Source organism: Colossoma macropomum, unplaced genomic scaffold, assembly GCF_904425465.1.
Source record: "Colossoma macropomum unplaced genomic scaffold, Colossoma_macropomum, whole genome shotgun sequence".
Taxonomy (NCBI): Eukaryota; Metazoa; Chordata; class Actinopteri; order Characiformes; family Serrasalmidae; genus Colossoma; species Colossoma macropomum.
In genome coordinates this window covers 34,278,063-34,299,275 of record NW_023494807.1, presented here as the reverse complement: position 1 = coordinate 34,299,275, position 21,213 = coordinate 34,278,063, and the positions used below count along the sequence as shown (strand labels likewise).

The 21,213-nt window shown below is 40.3% G+C and overlaps 1 protein-coding gene across 1 annotated transcript in view; it reads right to left on the bottom strand.

The window, feature by feature from the left end:
• Positions 1 to 18,697: 18,697 nt before the first annotated feature.
• actn4 (actinin, alpha 4) overlaps positions 18,698 to 21,213 on the bottom strand; it is a 73,227-nt gene continuing 70,711 nt past the window's right edge. Inside the window, 1 exon segment of the mRNA XM_036556095.1 lies at positions 18,698 to 20,603. Within this exon segment, the coding sequence (XP_036411988.1) occupies positions 20,445 to 20,603 (159 nt within the window). The 3' untranslated portion in view covers positions 18,698 to 20,444.

Here is a 21,213-nt window from a genome sequence, read left to right as displayed (position 1 = left end):
AGAACCGGCGTCACGCCGTTTCCACAGTGAGCTCTACAGTCTGGACACAATTATCCCTCTTTCATCTCAACCCCCGTCTGAGGCCTTCAGCTTCCTTTTTTGGTCAGGGGCCTTATGGAATGTACCGTCCATGTGCTACATACCACTGCGGTTCTGCTGCGGCACATGAGACAGTCGCATACAGGAGACACGCACTCAGCTATTGTGGGAGATAACAATGACATCATCCCTCTACTACTATTACTACTAATACTACTGCTACTACTACTACTACTATTACTACTACTAATAATAATAATAATAATAATACCACTACTACTACTACTACTACTACTATTACTACTACTACTAATAATAATAATAATAATACCTACTACTACTACTACTACCACTAATACCACTATTACTACTACTACTACTACTATTACTACTACTACTACTACCACTAATACCACTACTACTACTACTACTACTACTACTACTACTACTACTACTAATACCACTAATACCACTACTACTACTACTACTAATACCACTACTACTACCACTAATACCACTACTACTACTACTACTACTACCACTAATACCACTACTACTACCACTACTAATACCACTAATACCACTACTACTACTACTACTACTACCACTAATACCACTGCTACTACTACTACTACCACTACTACTGCTACTAATACCACTACTACTACTACTACTACTACTACCACTAATACCACTGCTACTACTAATACCACTACTACCACTAATACCATTGCTACTACTACTACTACTATTACTACTACTACTACTATGACCACTAATACCACTGCAACTACTACTACTACTACCACTGATACAACTACTACTACTACCACTAATACCACTGCTACTACTAATACCACTACTACCACTAATACCATTGCTACTACTACTACTACTATTACTACTACTACTACTATGACCACTAATACCACTGCTACTACTACTACTACTACTACTACTATTACTATGACCACTAATACCATTGCTACTACTACTGCTACCACTACTACTACTGCTACCTACTACTACTATTAATAATAATAATAATAATAATAATAATACTGCTACTACTACTACCTACTGCTACTACTACCACTACTACTACCGCTACCTACTACTACTATTAATAATAATAATAATAATAATAATAATAATACTGCTACTACTACTACTACTGCTACCACTATTACTACTGCTACCTACTACTACTACTAATAACGTAGTTATTGTAGCACCTTTCATTTGAAGAATCACCTGAAAGTGCTTTAAAATAAAAAAGTAGGCCAGTAAAGCTCGTATAATAGAATAATTACAGTTCGTATAATAATTAAAATGCAGACATTCAACATTACTCTGATTTTTAAATGGATAAATAAATAAATAAATAAATATAAAATGACTACAAAGTAAGGGATTCACTATCACAATCTACTGCTATTTCAGTATAACCCCCCCCCCAGGTCTTTAATTAATCATTACTAACTCATTATGTATTACTGATGTTCTCCTGACTGTAAGATCTCTCTGTTTTCACTGTTACACAAGCTCAGCCGTGCTGAGGCTAAATTTAGACGAGCTGTGGTGACTCAGGCCTCTGAAGCTCTGAAGGCTTTTTTCTGTAACTGTTTCATCAGAATCTCCGCAGTTCACCAGTCTGAACATCTGCACTTCTAATCCCAGCTGCAGAGAGGCTGATGTTACTGGGTCATGAATTGCTTTTATTATGAAAAGTGCTTTGAATGAGAACCACTTATTAGGATAAAATATGCACATGTTCTGTTTGCGCTTGAAGAACGTTCTCAGACATTCCTGACAGTCTCGTTTCTGAGAGCAGCTTCAGCTCTGAGCTGTAAAACAGCAGGAGGAGGAAACATCACTCCACACACTACAGTACGGACACCCCCAGCACACAGTGGAACAGGGAGGAACCCTCAGAACCTTCTGGATCTTCAGAGAGGGCCTAAAGATTTCTGTGAAATCTAAAACCGGTTTAGTTAATTCATGTCATAATGCTCGTTTTATTCAGACTGTTTCGGTTGGAATCTAAAGTGATGAAACCTTGAAACGTCCAACAGAAAATCGCCCAATCAGGATTGGTCTCTCTGTGGTATCCAGGTAGATTCAGCTGAACTGCTCTGAATCTGCATTGGTTAGGACTTCAGGAGCTGGCCCGAAGACCACCAGGGGGTTCTTCATGACTCAGTGGGTTGAGAACCCATTACAGTGACCCCTCTAATCTAACATTAGATTAACTACCAACATAATTAGGAAGTGACAGAGGAACCAACCAATCACACTCTGATGTATAGTTTACAATTGGTGGAACTAAAAAATGTCAATCTTGAACTCCTAATGGTGAGGTGGAGAGTGTTGTTGGATCAAACCCTGACTGGAGGTTCCTTTTTGATGAAAAATATTTTTTAATTTCTGAACAATAGCTTAAAGATCAGAACATTCATTAGTGTCCAATCACAGAAATCTAATTTTTAATTAAAAAAAAAATTAAAATTAGCAAAGAATTTTTTTTGTTTATAGCTTTAGATCTAACTTTTCGGTTATTGTCCAGCGGTCCAGAGCCGAGAACCAGTGAAGGTCGAGATTTGTGCGCAGCTCATTTTGCATGATGATGATGACGATGATGATCATTATTGTTATTATTAATTAGTAGATTAGTGTAACTTGAGCTTGTTTTACAGCAAAATCCACACAGAATGTTGTCAAATTAAGCCGAATGTTTCCGTGACCTATTTTTGTACCAGTCGCTCGTGATCAGACGAGTGAAACGTCACGAGAAAACAGACGAAGGTGTTTTGAGCTCAGATGCTGCAGGACTTTCTGTTTATATTTCTTTCTTATTCTGAACTCTAAACCGGCGCCCTCTAGAGACGGCAGGCTCCCCCTCAGTATTGGCCCGAGGACACCAGGGTGTTCTTCATGGCTCTGTGGGTTGAGAACCCGTTACAGTGACCCCTCCACTCTGTACCAACACCCAATAAAGGACGACACTGACCTGCTGTCGTGTCTCTCACTAACAGGAAGCAGTGAAGATGATGAAGGTGCAGACGAGAGAACTCAGACACATGAGGCAGCCGCCGCTCAGCTGTCCACTCAGGATGTTGGTCATCTCACCTGTCAGCACTGCTCGCTCATTCGGCACAGAACAGCGTTCCACACACATCCCAGCAACATCCGGCCTGGATCACAGCCAACACACACAGCAGGAAAACGATCTATTTAAAAAGACTCAAGATTTTACTGAATTACTCCATAACTGAACAGTTAAGGTGTAAACAGGGTCATTCAGAGTGGTTTGGTGTGAAACGCTCCATTCTAGATAAACTTACCGAGTCAGATCTGTTCACAGTGGTGGTGATAGGAACCAGATGTCCAACTCTAAAAGCTCCCTCACAGAAAGTTCCTACGTGAAATGGTTATGAATTCACTGCCTGATGACTGAGACACTGTTTTATGATAGTTTAGAGAACTTAAACTCCATTCATGGTGGAGGGATACATGCAGGGCGCTGTGAGGCAAAATAGTCCCCAAAGGAAACTTATTATTTCAGATTTTCCACTATTTTCCATCATCAACATTCCATATAGACTCAGGAGACTCGTGTAGGTTCACTGGTCAAGTCAAGTCAAGTCAAATTTATTTGTATAGCGCTTTTTACAACTGATGTTGTCACAAAGCAGCTTCACAGAAATCCATTAAGGACAAAGTTTTAACATGAAATGTAAATCCTCCAGGTGAGCAAGCCAGGAAAAACTCCCTCAGAGCTGAGGAAGAAACCTTGGGAGGAACCAAGGCTCACAAGCGGGGACCCATCCTCCTACAAACTACCTACAAATTATTATACTACTAACATTAATAGTAGTAGTAATAGTAGTAATAGTAGTAATAGTAGTAGTAATAGTAATAGTAGTAGTAGTAGTAGTAGTAGTAGTAGTAATAGTAGTAGTAGTAGTAGTAGTAGTAGTTAGGAGTCCATGAAAACTTCAGTGTAGAGTGGGAGTGGGCAGCTAGTCCAAGTCAAGTGGCGGTAGCTGGGCAAGTGGCGGCGACTGGGGCGTGGGCAACTGGTCTGAAGCGGATAGCAGGAGAGCTCCGCAGACAATCATCCATCAGTGTCCGTCCAGCAGGTGGGCAGTCGTTCACTCGGAAAAAGGTAGGCAGATGGAGTTAGTTTTATTTTGTTTGAGTGTATGTAGAACAGAGAATGTGAACATTTCCAGAGTGTGGCTAACGACTCCGGCAGATCTGACTATAACAGCTTAACTAAAAGGAGAGAACCCAACGGGAGCACCCTGAGACAATCTGGCATCCCTCCGCTCCACCGTCCACAAACCTGAGTGACCGCGTGCGAGCGGCGGGGACGACAGCACCAGCGTCTCAGTTTACTATAATTCCCTGCGTCCATGGACCCCTGGATCTGCTGCCTTTATCTAAGGGGAAACATTAGCTACCAAAAGCTGAACTAAACAAGTGAGTTTTCAGCCTAGATTTGAAGATCGCGACTGAGTCTGAGTCCCGAACATTTTCTGGAAGATCATTCCAGAGTTTGGGGGCTTTATAAGAAAAGGCTCTCCCCCAGATGAAACCTTCTGAATTTTGGGAACTATTAAAAAGCCAGCACTCTGTGATCTGAGTAATCGTGGTGGCTCGTAATGGGAAATGAGGTCTTGCAGGTACTCAGGAGCGAGCCCATGTAGGGCTTTATACGTCAATAAAAGAACTTTGTAATCAATACGGAATTTAACAGGCAGCCAATGGAGTGATGATAGAACTGGACTGATATGATCAAATGTTCTAGTTTTAGTGAGAACCCTGGCTGCAGCATTTTGAACTAGTTGAAGTTTACTTAAATTCCTGCTGGTGCATCCTGACAGTAGTGCATTACAATAGTCTAGCCCTGAAGTAATAAAGGCATGTACTAATGTTTCTGCATCGTGCAGCGATAAGGCATTTCTTATTCTGGCGATGTTGCGAAGATGTAAAAAGCTGTCCTAGTGATGCTGCCTATGTGTTGATCAAATGATAAATCTGGATCAATTATGATGCCAAGATTTTTTGCTGCTGAACCTGGTATAACTGGAAAGTCAGCGAGATTTAAAATTAAATCTGATAATTTATTTCCTGCCACTTTTGGACCCAGAAGGAGAACCTCTGTTTTGTTACTGTTTAGGAGGAGGAAGTTACGCAACATCCAGCCTTTCACATCTTTTACACAGTCCTCTATTTTCTTTAACCTGTATTTGTCATCAGGCTTGGCTGAGATGTATAATTGCGTATCGTCTGTGTAACAGTGAAAGTTAATGCTATGGCTACTTATAACTGTGCCTAACGGTAACATGTATAATGTAAATAATAAAGGTCCTAAAATAGAGCCTTGCGGAATTCCAGATCTTACTTGTGAATAACTGGAAGATGAATCATTTACCTGTACGAACTGATAACGTTCCGTTAAGTAGGATTTGAACCACGATAGGGCGGTCCCTGTGATTCCAACCATGTTTTCTGACCTTTCTAGGAGAATATTGTGGTCTATCGTATCGAAAGCTGCACTGAAGTCAAGTAGTACCAACAGGGATACGTAGCCTTGATCAGAGGCAAGAAGAAGATCATTTGTTATCTTAACTAGAGCTGTCTCAGTGCTGTGATGTGGCCTGAGTCCAGATTGGAATTTTTCATATATGTGGTTCTTATGTAGATATGAACTAAGTTGGGCTACAGCTTTTTCTAAGATCTTAGATATAAATGGTAGGTTAGAAATAGGCCTGTAATTAGACAATACGCAGCGTCAAGGTTTGGTTTCTTGATCAGAGGCTTAATAACTGCTAGTTTAAAAGCTCTGGGTACATGGCCCAGGCTAAGGGACGAGTTTACTATAGTTAAAAGAGGACTAATGATAACTGGTAGCACTTCTTTGAGTAATTTTGAGGGGATTGCATCAAGTGTGCAGGTTGTACAATTTGCAGAGGAGATAATCTTCTCTAGTTCTAACTGTGGTAGTGGGTAGAAAGTTTCCAGCCTTTCCTCTGCAACTACGTTATGTTTTATATCAGCCATGTCAGATGACAGCCAAGTTGGATTTAATACTGTGGGTTGAATTTGTTGTCTAATATTTTCAATTTTATTATTAAAAAAGTCCATAAAAACTTCACTGGTGAGAGTCGCCGGAATCTGTGGTTCAGTACCTGCCTGATTTTATTGTAATTCTGGAAATCACACTAAACAGTCCTCTAGGATTATATTTATTATTTTCGATCAGCGAGGCCAGATATGCTGAGCGAGCTTTAGTGAGAGCATTTCTATACTCTATAAGGCTGTCCTTCCAGGCCAAGTGGAACACTTCCAGCTTGGCTGATCGCCATGTCCGCTCTAGTTTCCGTACTGTTTGTTTTTAGGTACGCGTTTTATCATCGTACCACGGGGCGAGCTTTTTCTGTCTTATCCTTTTGATTTTAAATAGGCGTAGGCCCTGTTACATTTTGGGTGATACCAACAGAGTCTAGGATTGAAGTAAATGCCTTTTTAGTGGGTCATCTGCCTTCTCAAAATGGATATTAAAATCTACAATCATTACTTTATCATTGCACACAGCTGGTGGTTCTGGATAGTAAATAAAATGTCTATATCTGTGTTGTAGTCATGGCGACCCCTGGGGTCGGATTCACAAAAAACTTTGTTGGGAAAAACTTGAAGGTTTTTAAGATAAACACTTAGAAGTTCTTAAGAACGTTCTTTAATGCAGTTCTTGAAAAAAACATAATAAGTTCTCAAATATTCATTTAAGATAATCTTAAATATTTCGTTACAATTTTCTTAAAGAAGCGTTAATTGTGTTCTTATGTCGGTTCTGTTTTGTTTCACAGCTTCCCATAAACGACACGAGACACAGTTTGAATTTTATTAACTGTTATTTGTGTTATTTGATCCACTCAGAGGAGGAAAATGGAGGAAAAACATCAAACCAAGCTTTAAAAAATTGATCAAACAGGATCTGGAGCTGATGGGGGAAGAAACAGCCAACCGGAAAAAACCTCCTAAGAAAATATGATAAGTGGGGTGACGGAAAGAGAGAGACGAGGATGAGGAGCAGCAGAGGCAGCACTGAGTCCAATCAATTTAGATCAGATTAAATCGTCAATACCGCCTGAGACAGAGAGAGTCTGTCATAACACAGACTGTTTTAAAAATAACACAGGTGCTTAGAATTATTAGGAAAAGAGTTAAGAATAAAAGAATTCCTAAGAAGTTTTTTAAAGAATAACAATTATTTGTAACTTTATTTCTTAAAAACAAAGCTAAGAAAAAAACACGTTTACGAAGATTTCCGTTCTTAAGACACTTTCGTGAATCCGGCCCTGAGTCTCTAATCAGCCACTCTGAGTCACTCTGTTTACATCTCACACACTCAGTTATGGAGAAAGATGGAAAAACTGGTGGAATTTCCCTTTAATCTGCCACCGTAGTTCACAGATCCCAGAGGTATAAAGATGACGGACGGCAGTTTCAGTTACTGTTGTGATGAGTGGTCAGCGGTGACTCCACCCCACCCTGTATGGAAGTGTTTAATAACCCCATGACTCCCTCTGTAACTCTGAGGTTGAGCAAAGAGTAACGTGATCATCTTCATAATGTCAGACTCAAAACACACGTTTACTAACACACGGAACGCAACTCAACAGGCCTAACATACATCAAAGCAAACAGAACATCAAAGGAAAACAAAGAGGAAGTGCTTAAGAGTGAAAAATAAAACAGATTTTTGGATCAACACAGAAACGTTAAAGAAAACAGATCACTAAGGTGTAAAAGGAAGAGCGAGAAAACATCCGGCTCCAAACCTGCGGAATCTGGGGAGGGATAAATGCTAACAAAGCTAACACTGAACAGGAACCAGAAGCCATCAGTTAGCATTAGTATGGTCATCAGTTAGCATTAGTATGGGCATTAGCATTAGTGTGGGCATTAGCATTAGTGTGGGCATCAGTTAGCATTAGTGTGGGCATTAGCATTAGTGTGGGCATTAGCATTAGTGTGGGCATTAGTTAGCATTAGTGTGGGCATCAGTTAGCATTAGTATGGTCATCAGTTAGCATTAGTATGGGCATTAGCATTAGTGTGGGCATTAGCATTAGTGTGGGCATCAGTTAGCATTAGTGTGGGCATTAGTTAGCATTAGTGTGGGCATTAGTTAGCATTAGTATGGTCATCAGTTAGCATTAGTATGGTCATCAGTTAGCATTAGTATGGGCATTAGCATTAGTGTGGGCATTAGCATTAGTGTGGGCATCAGTTAGCATTAGTGTGGGCATTAGTTAGCATTAGTGTGGGCATCAGTTAGCATTAGTATGGTCATCAGTTAGCATTAGTATGGGCATTAGCATTAGTGTGGGCATCAGTTAGCATTAGTGTGGGCATTAGTTAGCATTAGTGTGGGCATTAGTTAGCATTAGTATGGTCATCAGTTAGCATTAGTATGGGCATCAGTTAGCATTAGTATGGTCATCAGTTAGCATTAGTGTGGGCATTAGTTAGCATTAGTGTGGGCATCAGTTAGCATTAGTGTGGGCATTAGTTAGCATTAGTGTGGGCATCAGTTAGCATTAGTGTGGGCATTAGTTAGCATTAGTGTGGGCATCAGTTAGCATTAGTGTGGGCATTAGTTAGCATTAGTATGGTCATCAGTTAGCATTAGTGTGGGCATCAGTTAGCATTAGTGTGGTCATTAGTTAGCATTAGTGTGGGCATCAGTTAGCATTAGTGTGGGCATTAGTTAGCATTAGTGTGGGCATCAGTTAGCATTAGTGTGGTCATCAGTTAGCCTAGTCATTAGTATGGTCATCAGTTAGCATTAGTGTGGGCATCAGTTAGCATTAGTGTGGGCATTAGTTAGCATTAGTGTGGGCATCAGTTAGCATTAGTGTGGGCATTAGCATTAGTATGGGCATCAGTTAGCATTAGTGTGGGCATCAGTTAGCATTAGTGTGGTCATTAGTTAGCATTAGTGTGGGCATCAGTTAGCATTAGTGTGGGCATTAGTTAGCATTAGTGTGGGCATCAGTTAGCATTAGTATGGTCATCAGTTAGCCTAGTCATTAGTATGGTCATCAGTTAGCATTAGTATGGTCATCAGTTAGCATTAGTATGGGCATTAGTTAGCATTAGTGTGGGCATCAGTTAGCATTAGTGTGGGCATTAGTTAGCATTAGTGTGGGCATCAGTTAGCATTAGTGTGGGCATTAGTTAGCATTAGTATGGGCATCTGTTAGCATTAGTGTGGGCATCAGTTAGCATTAGTATGGTCATCAGTTAGCATTAGTATGGGCATCAGTTAGCATTAGTGTGGGCATTAGTTAGCATTAGTGTGGGCATCAGTTAGCATTAGTATGGTCATCAGTTAGCCTAGTCATTAGTATGGTCATCAGTTAGCATTAGTATGGTCATCAGTTAGCATTAGTATGGTCGTCAGTTAGCATTAGTATGGGCATCTGTTAGCATTAGTGTGGGCATTAGTTAGCATTAGTGTGGGCATTAGTTAGCATTAGTGTGGGCATCAGTTAACATCTCAGGAAATCTCAGCTGTTTAGATTTCAGCTTTCATTTGTTATCAATACAGCAACAAATCAAATAAAATCAAGTCAGTACACTCAAATATATCAGCTTTAAAAAGTGTGAAAAGTGTTTAAAAGCGTGTTTTACTGCCTTTGCTGGATCAGATATGACTGTTTTCTCATTACTCACTGAGTGAACTTGAAGTTGCCAACTAAAACAGTGGCAGCGTGACTGTGAGGTCATCTGAATACTATAATAGAACACAGTCATTAATTAGTTTGGTCATCAGTTTGCTTGGACAAAGCAGGTGTAGTGCTGCAGAGGACGGTCCACTGTTAAAGTAGGCGGTGAAAGCAGAGCCGCACGGTGACCTCGGGCTGGTCTGAGGCTGTTGGGTCAGCGTCTGAGAGCGGAGCCGTGCTGAGTGAGTCCGTGTGTATGGAGCCGAGAGGAATGTGGAGGACGTGCTCCTCATTGTAGCGCTGAAGCTCCTCTGGAGTCTGAGTGCTCTTCATCACCTCGTCCACATCTGGGTTCCTGCTGAGTCACAGGGCTGGACGGCGGCCAGTACAGCCCCAACACCAGAGTGTCTGCAGTCTGAGTCCTTTCTGCCGTTACAGCGAGAGGCCCTCGCTCTGTTCTCTCCGAGGAGGTGGAGAGCAGCCGGAGAACGCTGGGGAACACCCGGAACGCTGTGGCCTGGGAAACTCTGAGCAGGACTTTTCCACTCAGCGCTAAACTGAGCCTGAAGTCACACTGCAAAGAATCTCTTAACAAGAGAAATCAGCTTAAACCTCATCTAAATATCTAATATTTACCATTCTGAGGTTTTGGTACGAATATTATAAGATTATTCAACTTATTTCTGGCTGTTTTTACTCATTTAAAGTAATTTTATTGAGTAAATTATCTCACTATAGTGGCAGATAAATTGGTTTGTTTCAATCAAATAACTTTAACCAAGTAAAAATCATCACATACGTTAAATGATCTTATAATAAGTTTACAACAATCCAAAAATGAGAAATATCAGATTTATTGACCAGATTTAAGATCATTTTACTTGCCATTTTTGCAGTGTCAGCTAGATCAGAAGAGGGTTGTCCTGTGAAGTGTTAAAGTGATCTTAATCCTTATCTGATACATCTTTACTGTACAGTTTATAATCACAGACAATAATTTCAACACGTTTCACTGAACGTAGAAAACCTGACTGCATGTTGGAGGTGCAATAAACTTGAAAACTGTTAAATTACACTGCAAAATATGACGTCAAGTGAAATGATTTTAAATGTCATTATTAAATCATGTTTTTCATTCTTAGGTTGCTGTTAGCTTATTATAAGATTATTTTACTTATTTCTATACATTTTGCACTTGTTTTGGGTGATTTTAATACATTATCTTATTATATTGCCAGATAATTTTGCTTGCTGTAAGAAATATGTTTGACAAAACACGTTATCTGCCAGGATTGTGAGACAATTTGACTAAATAAAATTACTAAAATTAAGTACAAAAAAAAAACTAGTAAAATAGTCCTTTAATAAGATGACAACAGCTTCAAAATGAGAAAGATCAGATTTATTGAACAGATTTAAGACAATTTCACTTTTCAAGACACCACTGCAAAAATTTAGACACACACTATATGGACAAAAGTATTGGGACACCTCCACGTCACACCTACAGGAGCTTTTATGAATCCCATTCTAAATCCATAGGCATTAATATGGATCTGGTCCCCCTTTGCAGCTCTAACAGCTTCCACTCTTCTGGGAAGCTTCTACAAGATGTTGGAGAGTCTGTGGGAATTTCTGCCCATTCATCCAGAAGAGCATTAGTGAGGTCAGACACTGATGTTGGGCGAGAGGGCCTGGATCACAATCTCCGTTCTAGTTCATCCCAGAGGTGTTGGATGGGGTTGAGGTCAGGGCTCTGTGAGGGTCAGTCAAGTTCTTCCACACCAAACTCACCCAGCCAGTTTTCCAAACTGACATCCTACGACAGTGACATGTTTAAAGTCACTGAGCTCTTCAGTTCGACCCTCTACTGCCAGTGTTTGTCTGTGGAGACTTTCACCTCTCCTGTTTGAGCCTCACATGTCTCCTGCTGTCCAGAGTGGTATCTGGGCAGGTTTATCTCGGGCTGGTACGCTGCCTTTCCTCCACTCCTCTCTGAACACTGACTCACTGAGCTCAACACTCAGCAGTGAAATGAAAGGCTCCCACGCATTCTTCACTAATCTCCCCGCCTCTTTCTGGATCTTAGTAAAGTCTGAGTATAAATCCAGAATTTAATCCTCTGCAGTTTAGAAGCAGCAGATTTAAAGAGCTCGTATCACAGAATTTCCCTCACTTTTTGAAGTTTAATGTAGTATCAAAAAACAAATGTTTCACTCCTCAGTCTCGAACCCTCACCAGCAGCAACCAGCAGCAAAAAAGCCCATTTTTAATTCAGGGTTTTTGTGATGTCACAAAAAACAACCCATTTACGCATAGCCACCTAGCCCCACCCATTCAGCCTACAGCAGTTTAGCTCCACCCATTCAGCTACAGCAGTTTAGCTCCACCATTCAGCTACAGCAGTTTAGCTCCACCATTCAGCCTACAGCAGTTTAGCCCCACCATTCAGTCTACAGCAGTTTAGCCCCACCCATTCAGTCTACAGCAGTTTAGCTCCACCCATTCAGCTACAGCAGTTTAGCTCCACCATTCAGCTACAGCAGTTTAGCTCCACCATTCAGTCTACAGCAGTTTAGCTCCACCCATTCAGTCTACAGCAGTTTAGCCCCACCCATTCAGCTACAGCAGTTTAGCTCCACCCATTCAGTCTACAGCAGTTTAGCTCCACCCATTCAGCTACAGCAGTTTAGCCCCACCCATTCAGTCTACAGCAGTTTAGCTCCACCATTCAGTCTACAGCAGTTTAGCTCCACCATTCAGTCTACAGCAGTTTAGCTCCACCATTCAGTCTACAGCAGTTTAGCTCCACCATTCAGCTACAGCAGTTTAGCTCCACCATTCAGCTACAGCAGTTTAGCCCCACCATTCAGTCTACAGCAGTTTAGCTCCACCATTCAGCTACAGCAGTTTAGCTCCACCTCTAAGGAGAATGTAGATTATGGGCCCTTTAATGTTACATTTTTTGGTTTTAATTTCATTTTATTCACAGCAAAATCACTCCTACTGTTGAAGACTAAGACTAAACTCTGGACTAGTGTTTCAGACGATACGAGAAACAGAAGCTCAGTAAATATCGTCAAATCTAGACGGTTCAAACTGTCTTATTCAAAATGCCTGAAAATAAACATACCTGTGACTGGTAATAAAATGTATTTTTATTGTATTCATATTTCTTTTATATTATTTCGGAGTTCATTATTATTATAGAGTTTACATTTTTAGTAATACAAATGATGTTTTACTGTTTGTTTTATCAATATTTTATACCATTTATCTTCTTTGTTATTCTTTTTAATAATTTTGGTTTTACTCCATTTTTATTTTATATTAATTTGTATGTAAATTATTGTGAAATTGTGGACTCAAAGTTAAAGGTTCTGTATAAATATACATTATTATTATTATCATTATTAATTAGTGGAATATCTGTTCTCCTTAATACATTTGTCAATCAGCTGAAATCCAGTACATCTGACTGGAGTAATTTCATAGTTTTGATGTCTTCATTATGATGATAAATTATGGTAGAAGGTTAAAAGGTAAACTGTTCAGTGAGAAAGTGAGTCTATATATAAACCAGCAGAGCAACAGACTGAGCTGTTCTTTTCCTCCAGAGAGCTGCCTGAATTTCTCTCAAAACAACAGTGAGGACTTTTACTGTGACACAGCAGCAAAGTGAAGACCTCCTGTTACTCGTCTGCCACCTGCTGGGCACAATGTGAACTGCATCTGTTCAGATGCCAGAGAATTAAATCATATTAATAACTGTACAGTCAGTTATTAGTGTCTTTGCAACAAAGCGGCTGCCCGCTTAGGTGTGTGATATTTACATAAATTTTATTTTTATGTACAAAAAGTAAATTCATTGAATAAATTGAACTGCAGTGTGGATATATGTTACAATTATAATGGTGCTATAAATTTAATAGTGAAGTCTGAATTAAACTCTTAATTCCCTGGATTAAAAAAGATGATCCAGTTCATAAAAGTTTAATATTGACCAGATGAGGCTGATCAGGTGATCTGATTTTAGGGAAGATGTGCAGGTTGGGCTCATTGATTTCAAAGAAGAAAACTAAGGCTGTTGTGTGAATGATGCTGAAAATGTGTGAAAATTAACGCTAATGGCTTCATTTTTGCCACATTTACAAAATTTGCCAAAAACTTGCCAAAAATTTGCGTATTTTGCCTTTTTTATTTGTTTGTTGCGTCACTAAACTTTATAGAAATAAAAATCAAAGCTCAAATACTTGCAAAACTGTTTAATTAGCACTAAAACAGAGCAAAGATGTATAGTTTGATTTCGAGGTGCTGTGTATTATTTGTTTTTATAGTTTTTATATTGATGGACTGATTTAGAGTTTGTAGTGTGAAGTGTTTAAGTTTTAGTGACATTAAGTCAGATTTAGGTATAAATGTGTGCTTTAAACAATTAAGGCAATTTTGCAACAGCAGCTCTCTGAGGGTTAAAGCAACATTAGGTAAAGAATTTACCTTAAAATATCAGCTCCTAAATCACTTTGATGCTACTCTGACTTATCACAGTGAGAACGGCGTCTCTGTTTTTGCCACTCCGGGCCGGAACACCTGCTATAGCGCTATGTAACTTTGGAGGAGCAGCACAAGAACCTCTCGCCAGAACTGCGTAACGCTTTACAGCACCACATCACACAACAACAATTCAGCAGCTATAAGAAGAAGCAGCTCGGTATTCCCAGCATGGACATCATGGCAGAGGCTGCGAAGAGACCAAAGAAGATGCTGTCAGAGGAAGTGAAAAAAGAGAGAGTGACTGAGCGAGAGAACAGACGAGTAAATCTCGGACTGACTTTGACTTTGAGCTAAAAGAGACAAAAGGATGCAAGACAGACTCACGGCTAACGGGAAAACAATGAAACTCAGTCAGAGTGTTCATCCCTGCCAGTGCTATTAATGAAAGACTGCGCCGTAGACTGTAAGCTTATCTGTGTCGTCCCCGTCTCTCAGAGTTTTGTAGTTTTTCTGGATGCCAAAAGTCGTCTAACCTCAGTCTCATTTCAGACTAAGTTAGCATGCAAATAAATAAATTCATCTCACACCAAACGTTTGCTCAGTCTGTCAGTCTGACGCCAAATAAGCCTTGAAAGTTTGAACTTCCTTCTCTTCCTTGTAACTGGCACAGTTCTTTTTTTTACGATGACAGTTTCTGTCATTTACACACAGAAACAACTGAACTCGTGAGTGTGATCTGTCCATATTCCTGTGTGATGCGTGTGTTTCCTTCAGGTCGTCAACAAATGCACGTGTACAGCTGTCCAGGCGCTCACAGCAACAGTGGTGTGAAAGTGAAAAATACTCCACAACTGTAGGGGGAGCCCAAAAAATGCCAATTCTTGCATAACACTGCTTTAGTGAAAGGTTGTGCCAGTTTTAGCAGCAACAGCTGCAACTAAACGCTTCCTCTAACTGGAGATCAGTCTCTCACAGCGCCGTGGAGGAATGTTGGCCCACTTTGCTTTAGTTCAGCCACATCGGAGACTTTCGAGCAAACAGCCTCAGATCCTGCCACAGCATCTCAACAGGGTTTCAGTCAGGACTTTGACTCTCCACTCCAAAACCTTCATTTTGTTCCTTCTGAGTCATTCAGAAGTGAACTTGGTCTTGTGCTTCAGTTCACTGTCTTGCTGAAGAACCCAACTGCACTGGAACTTCCCTTCACAGACTGATAACTGGAGGTTCTCCTACAGGGTTTTTTGTAGAGAGCAGAATTCAGGGTTCCATCAATTATGGCAAGTAACCCTGAAGCAGCGAAGCAGCAAGCAAGCAAAATCTATTTATATAGCGCTTTTTACAACAGGCGTTGTCACAAAGCAGCTTTACAAGGAAATCAGCATTACAAGCAGCAAAGCATCCCCACACCGTCACACCACCATGCTTCACTGCTGGTATGATGTTCTTATTATGGAATGCTTTGTTAGCTTCCAAAAAGTTCCAGCATCATTCCACAGAACATTACTGGGGTTATCAAGATGTTTTTTTGGTAAATGTGAGATGTTCCTCTCAGCCGTGGTTCTGACCCTGCAGCTTCAGACTCTGTTCCTAAAGAACACAACAAAGAAATTCAACAAAGAAATAACTGACTGTCCACCTCTCTTAAAACTGTCTATACTCCAATTACTTTTATGTTTTAAGACTTTCGAAAGAGAAATTTTGTTCAAATAAATAAACAAAACTTTGAGTTAGCACGTGCATATCATAAGACATGCTGCAGGTAGGCTGGGTTTAGCCAATTTGTTGGCTAGTTATGGGAGCGTTTGACAAAAATCACTATGCAAATCAGGAAAAAAAACCTTCTGAAAGCGGAGTGATTACTGTAGACCTAGAACCAAAGAACATTAAGATCAAAAATAGATAAGTAATAAAACTGACTTGCAAGCTGGATTTAAGCCTAATTTAACATGCGAGGGGCGTATAAAGTTGCCTCACGGGCCGGCAGTTTGAAACCCCAGGCGTAGGAGGAGTTTACTGTGGTTGGTTTTCTGCCTGTGAGGCCTAATATCACATTTTACAAAACTCCTGACTTCAAAGCTTCGAAGTAACGAGTAACGAGAATCTTCATAGAAATGGAGTCAAAAGTAGATACACGGAAAAGATCTCTCGTTACTGTCGCCCTGCTTTTATGTGAACTTCTAAAAAGTGTACAATAAATACAAAGAACATACTTCATGTTTACACATACTTTAATACCCAGTAAATGCATCACTCTAGAACCACTTAATTGAATTTAAATTGCAATTAATCTATTATTAAATGCAATTAGTTGTGCTTTTAGTTAACAAATCACATCTGGGTCAATTTAAGTATGTATTTTTTAGACACAACTCACCACACTTGGAGTAACATTGAAGTGCTACTTATTGAGATATTTATCCATAATTGTAATACTGCAACTATCGCACTTAAATGCATTTTAAACTACATTTGAATTTCATTATATATACTTGAATTCATCCCACAAAAGTTACTGAAAAGCGTAAAAATATCTTTAATTAGGTATTCATGAGACTAACTCACTCTCCACTTCCTGCAGTTCCAAATTATGTCTGGAACACGGTATTTAAATATAGTTACTGCATTTCACCGAAACACTTCATCAGTTATGACTGCAGATCTGAATACTCGCATTTTTACACATTTTACTTCACTTTTACATTGTTAGCTGCTAGAATTACTGTATCAGCCAAATACTGTATACTGTATATTGCTGCTCTGGTTGCGTCCTCAGCGACTGCTGTGCTCATATATGATAGGATCTCTGCTAATGTCATAGTGTGTTCCATCCTCCTCTGCACAGCTCCACATACTCTCAGTACCGTGTGCTGCCTGTGCTCTGTTCTGTATTTATTCTAAGTCTTTATGTATTTATTTACTGTACTGTATTGTTTTGCACTTGTGTTGCTGTGTTGGTCCTGGAGGAATGTTGTTTCCTTTCACTGTGTACTTGTATAGAGCTGGAATTACAATAAATCCTTGAATTAGGAATAACTAAACACAATTTATACTTTTTTTTAAGTAATGATGCTTTTCTGTTCTAATTTGTACTCAGATGAAAAACATACATATTTGATTTCTAGTTACATATTTTGCAAATAAAATGTATTAAAGGATACTTAAGACATCATTGCCTTAAGATACACCTCATTAACTAAGTGCAGATCTCCTTTTAAGTATGATTCAGTTAAAGAAAGACTTAAGTGTTATTTTCTTAAAGCATATTAGAGGATTTAATTTGAAATTTAAAATGTTACTATAAAAACATACTTTTCAAAAATATATACAGGAAAGTACACATTAAATAAAAAAAATTACTGTTTTGAAAATGATCTTCATTTTAGACCGAAATCTTTAGCTTTCAGTGACCCAATATCATAAGTATGATTATTTTATTAAAACTAATAATTAAATATTCCATTTTGTCACTACCAAAACAGTCATAACACCAAACTTTACCAAATGTCTCAGTAATGACGGTAGCAATAATTTTAGCTCACTTTGAGCTCCAGGGGGCGCAAGTGTTGGACCAGGCATCATAAAGACACTGTCGGCTGTAAACTGATGTTATGACAGAGTGGGACAAACAACACATTTGGAAACCCACCATGTAGACCAGCTCATCTTTTACAGACCAACCAGGTTTGGTCCCCATAACATGGCATAAATCTGGTTAACACATATGTGTTAGTTTCTGTCAATTGTGGGGACATTACATAGACTTCCAAACCTTAACCAGAACTACTGCTAGCCCACACGTCTTCACCTTAAAATTTAACGATTTACATTGTGGGAATCAGCCTGTCATCCCCACAAGGAAGAAATGTCCCCACAATGTGAGCGTATATCTAGGTTTTGGTCCCCACAACGTGGCAAAATCCTGGTTAACACACAAAAACACACACACATACATCTGTATCTGTGAATTATGGGGACATTACATAGACTTTCAATCATTTCCTGGCAACCGAAACCTAAACAGAAACTACTACTACCTTAACCCTAAAACACATCTTCACCTTAACGTTTTATGTTGTGGGAATCAGCCTGTGGTCCCCACAAGGAAGGAAAGTCCCCATGTGATTGTATAACTAGGTTTTGGTCCCCACAATGTGGAATAAACATGGTTAACACACACACACACACGTTTGTTTCTGTGAATTGTGGGGACATAACAGACGTCCAAGCCTTAACCAGAACTACTGCTAGCTTAAAACATATCTTTACTTTACAATTTAATGATCTACATTGTGGGAATCAGCTTGTGGTCCCCACAAGGAAGAAAGCTCCCCGCAACATGAGTGTATAACTGGGTCCCCACAACGTGGCATAAACCTGTTACACACACACATACAGTGAAAGAAGACAGACTCGGCTGGGCGTTTATTTTATAAGGAAACTTTATGTGTGCATGTGAAACTCACTTCATTGTTGAGACAGAAAGCAGTTTCCAGTACAGCAGATAAGGTCTGATATTAAAGAGTACAAAAAAAGAAAAATAATCACAACCCCAAATGCTTTTCCTCCTGGCAGAATAAAGAGCAGGCGTTTGGTCCGAGTGTGGTTAACAACCCCCGCCCCCCCCAACACCTCCCCCTCCCCCTGCCCCACCCCCACCGCACACACCATCACTGCACCGTCACTCAGCTCCATGTCTCCGTTACCGTCCGACTCAGCATTCGTTGGTGATGTTGGAATACGTGATTGCATAGATTATTACGCAGTAATTTCATCTTTAATTAAGACATAATGGAACGTTCATTAAGACCAGGAGCATCTACAGACTCTAATTACTGATATTAATTTATTCGTTTACTCATTTTTAACTGTGAGAACCGTCACTCCTTCGATCAGGTTCAATTAATCAATTAATCATCTACGCCAAATAATCCTAACAGTTTTCGTCTTTAATCCGTTGGTTAAACTCACTCTGGCTGAAGCCGATGTGATTAATAAAGGAAGCTGTAAATGGGTTTTGTGCTTAGATACAGATTACAGATATAGCGCCACCTACTGAGCCCAAAAAAGACACTAAAATCCAAACGGTCAGCTTCTCAACCCTGTCTACAGCTCTCCACCCTGAATGCCCCTCTGTGGGTCACTCATCACTTCGTGTACTGGAATAATAAGTATGTACAGCACAGAAACCCACCAACTCAGAACTGCTGGAAAAATACAAATAAAAATAATAATAAAAAGTAGAAATGGGGAAAAGCTGAGGTTAGATATCAGAGATCCAGCGCTGCAGCTAAGAGGGTCCAACGTGCCAATTCTCCATTTTTCCCTCCAAAAAATCTTCTGTTAACCGTTATTTAGGCTTATGCTCTTCTACCGACACGACCTACCAGCTGATCAGATCATCAATCCTCACTAATCAATTATCAATCATCAATATCACCCCAAACCCCCACCCCCCACCCAAACAACAAAACTAATTAGCATTAGACTGATTAGCGTAAAGCTGAGTGAGCCTGCGCTCGTATGTGTGTATAACGTGAATATGTGGGGATTGAAAACAAGGCAGAACCCCAGATTAAACGAGCACCACTTTCAGCGCTAAATTTCACCTCAACTATTTCAGCTTCTCGTTTATTTATTTACTTATTTATTACTTGCCGGATCGCTCATCCGATTCTTCTTCTTCTGCTGGTGAGAAATCTCAAACTAATTAAAGGCTAACGTAAATGAATAACTCTCTTCATTAGTTCATCTTCCAGGACTACAAAAAAAAAAACGAAAAAAACCCAAAATAATAATAATAATAATAATAATAATAATAATAAGTCTGCAGGCGCGTGAGCTCGTATCAAATCAAATCCTGCGCTGACCCGGACTACCCTGACCGTCTGCACCCGCAAAATCCACCAGGTACAAGCCCCGCCCGCTTTGTAAGCCCCACCCACCCATCCCCATCGTATCTTGGCCCCGCCCCCTCAGGTGTGCTTTAAAGTCCCGTTTGCAGCTCTTCCTCTCCTCCTCTCCCCCACAGCGCCGCCCCCGGCTCAGACTGGACAGGTGGGCCGCCCTCACCCGCGCAGCGTGGTCAGAGGGTGGGCGCGTGTGAGGGAGGGCGATCGAGGGTGAGAGAGAGAGAGAGAGAGAGAGAGAGAAGAGAGAGAGATTTGGGCCTTAGAGGTCGCTCTCTCCGTAGAGAGCAGTGGAGAAGGACATGTAGTCCAGCGCTCCGGGTACGGCGTCCGGCCCGGCGTACGGCGCCATGCGGCTGATGCAGTACTCCGCCTGATCCGGGGGCAGCTCCCGCCGCAGCTCCTCCGCCGTTATATAGTTCTACAGAGAGAGAGAGAGAGAGAGAGAGAGAGAGAGAATACAGAGGAGAGAGAGAGAGAGAGAGAGAGAGAGAGAGAGAGAATACAGAGAGAGAGAGAGAGAGAGAGAGGGAGAGAGACATAGAGAATACAGAGAGAGAGAGAGAATACAGAGAGAATACAGAGAGAGAGAGAATACAGAGAGAGAGAGAGAGAGAGAGAGAGAGACATACAGAGAATACAGAGAGAGAGACTGTAAGTATAAACCTACTTGGTGCACATAGGCAACAGGTGTTTCTGATGAAATGGCCAATGAGTATAACTTCAAGGTAGGTATTATAAGCTAAACTGGACGTTACAGACAAACTGAGTGTCCAGTTTTATTATGTTTATTATGTTGAGAACAGTAAAACGCACAAACGAACAAAGTTAATAACGCTTAATTAATAATTACTAAATTAATTTCCTGAAATGACTGACTCTGCAGCTTAAGCAATGCTAGATGGGTGCTATGCTATTCCAGGTGGTTACCAGGACACTGCTATAGTTTTCCAGGTGGTTGCTATGGAGTTGCTAAGAAGGGAAACGTACTGAGTCAGAACTAGTTATCTTGACAGTTTTGAGAAGATTTC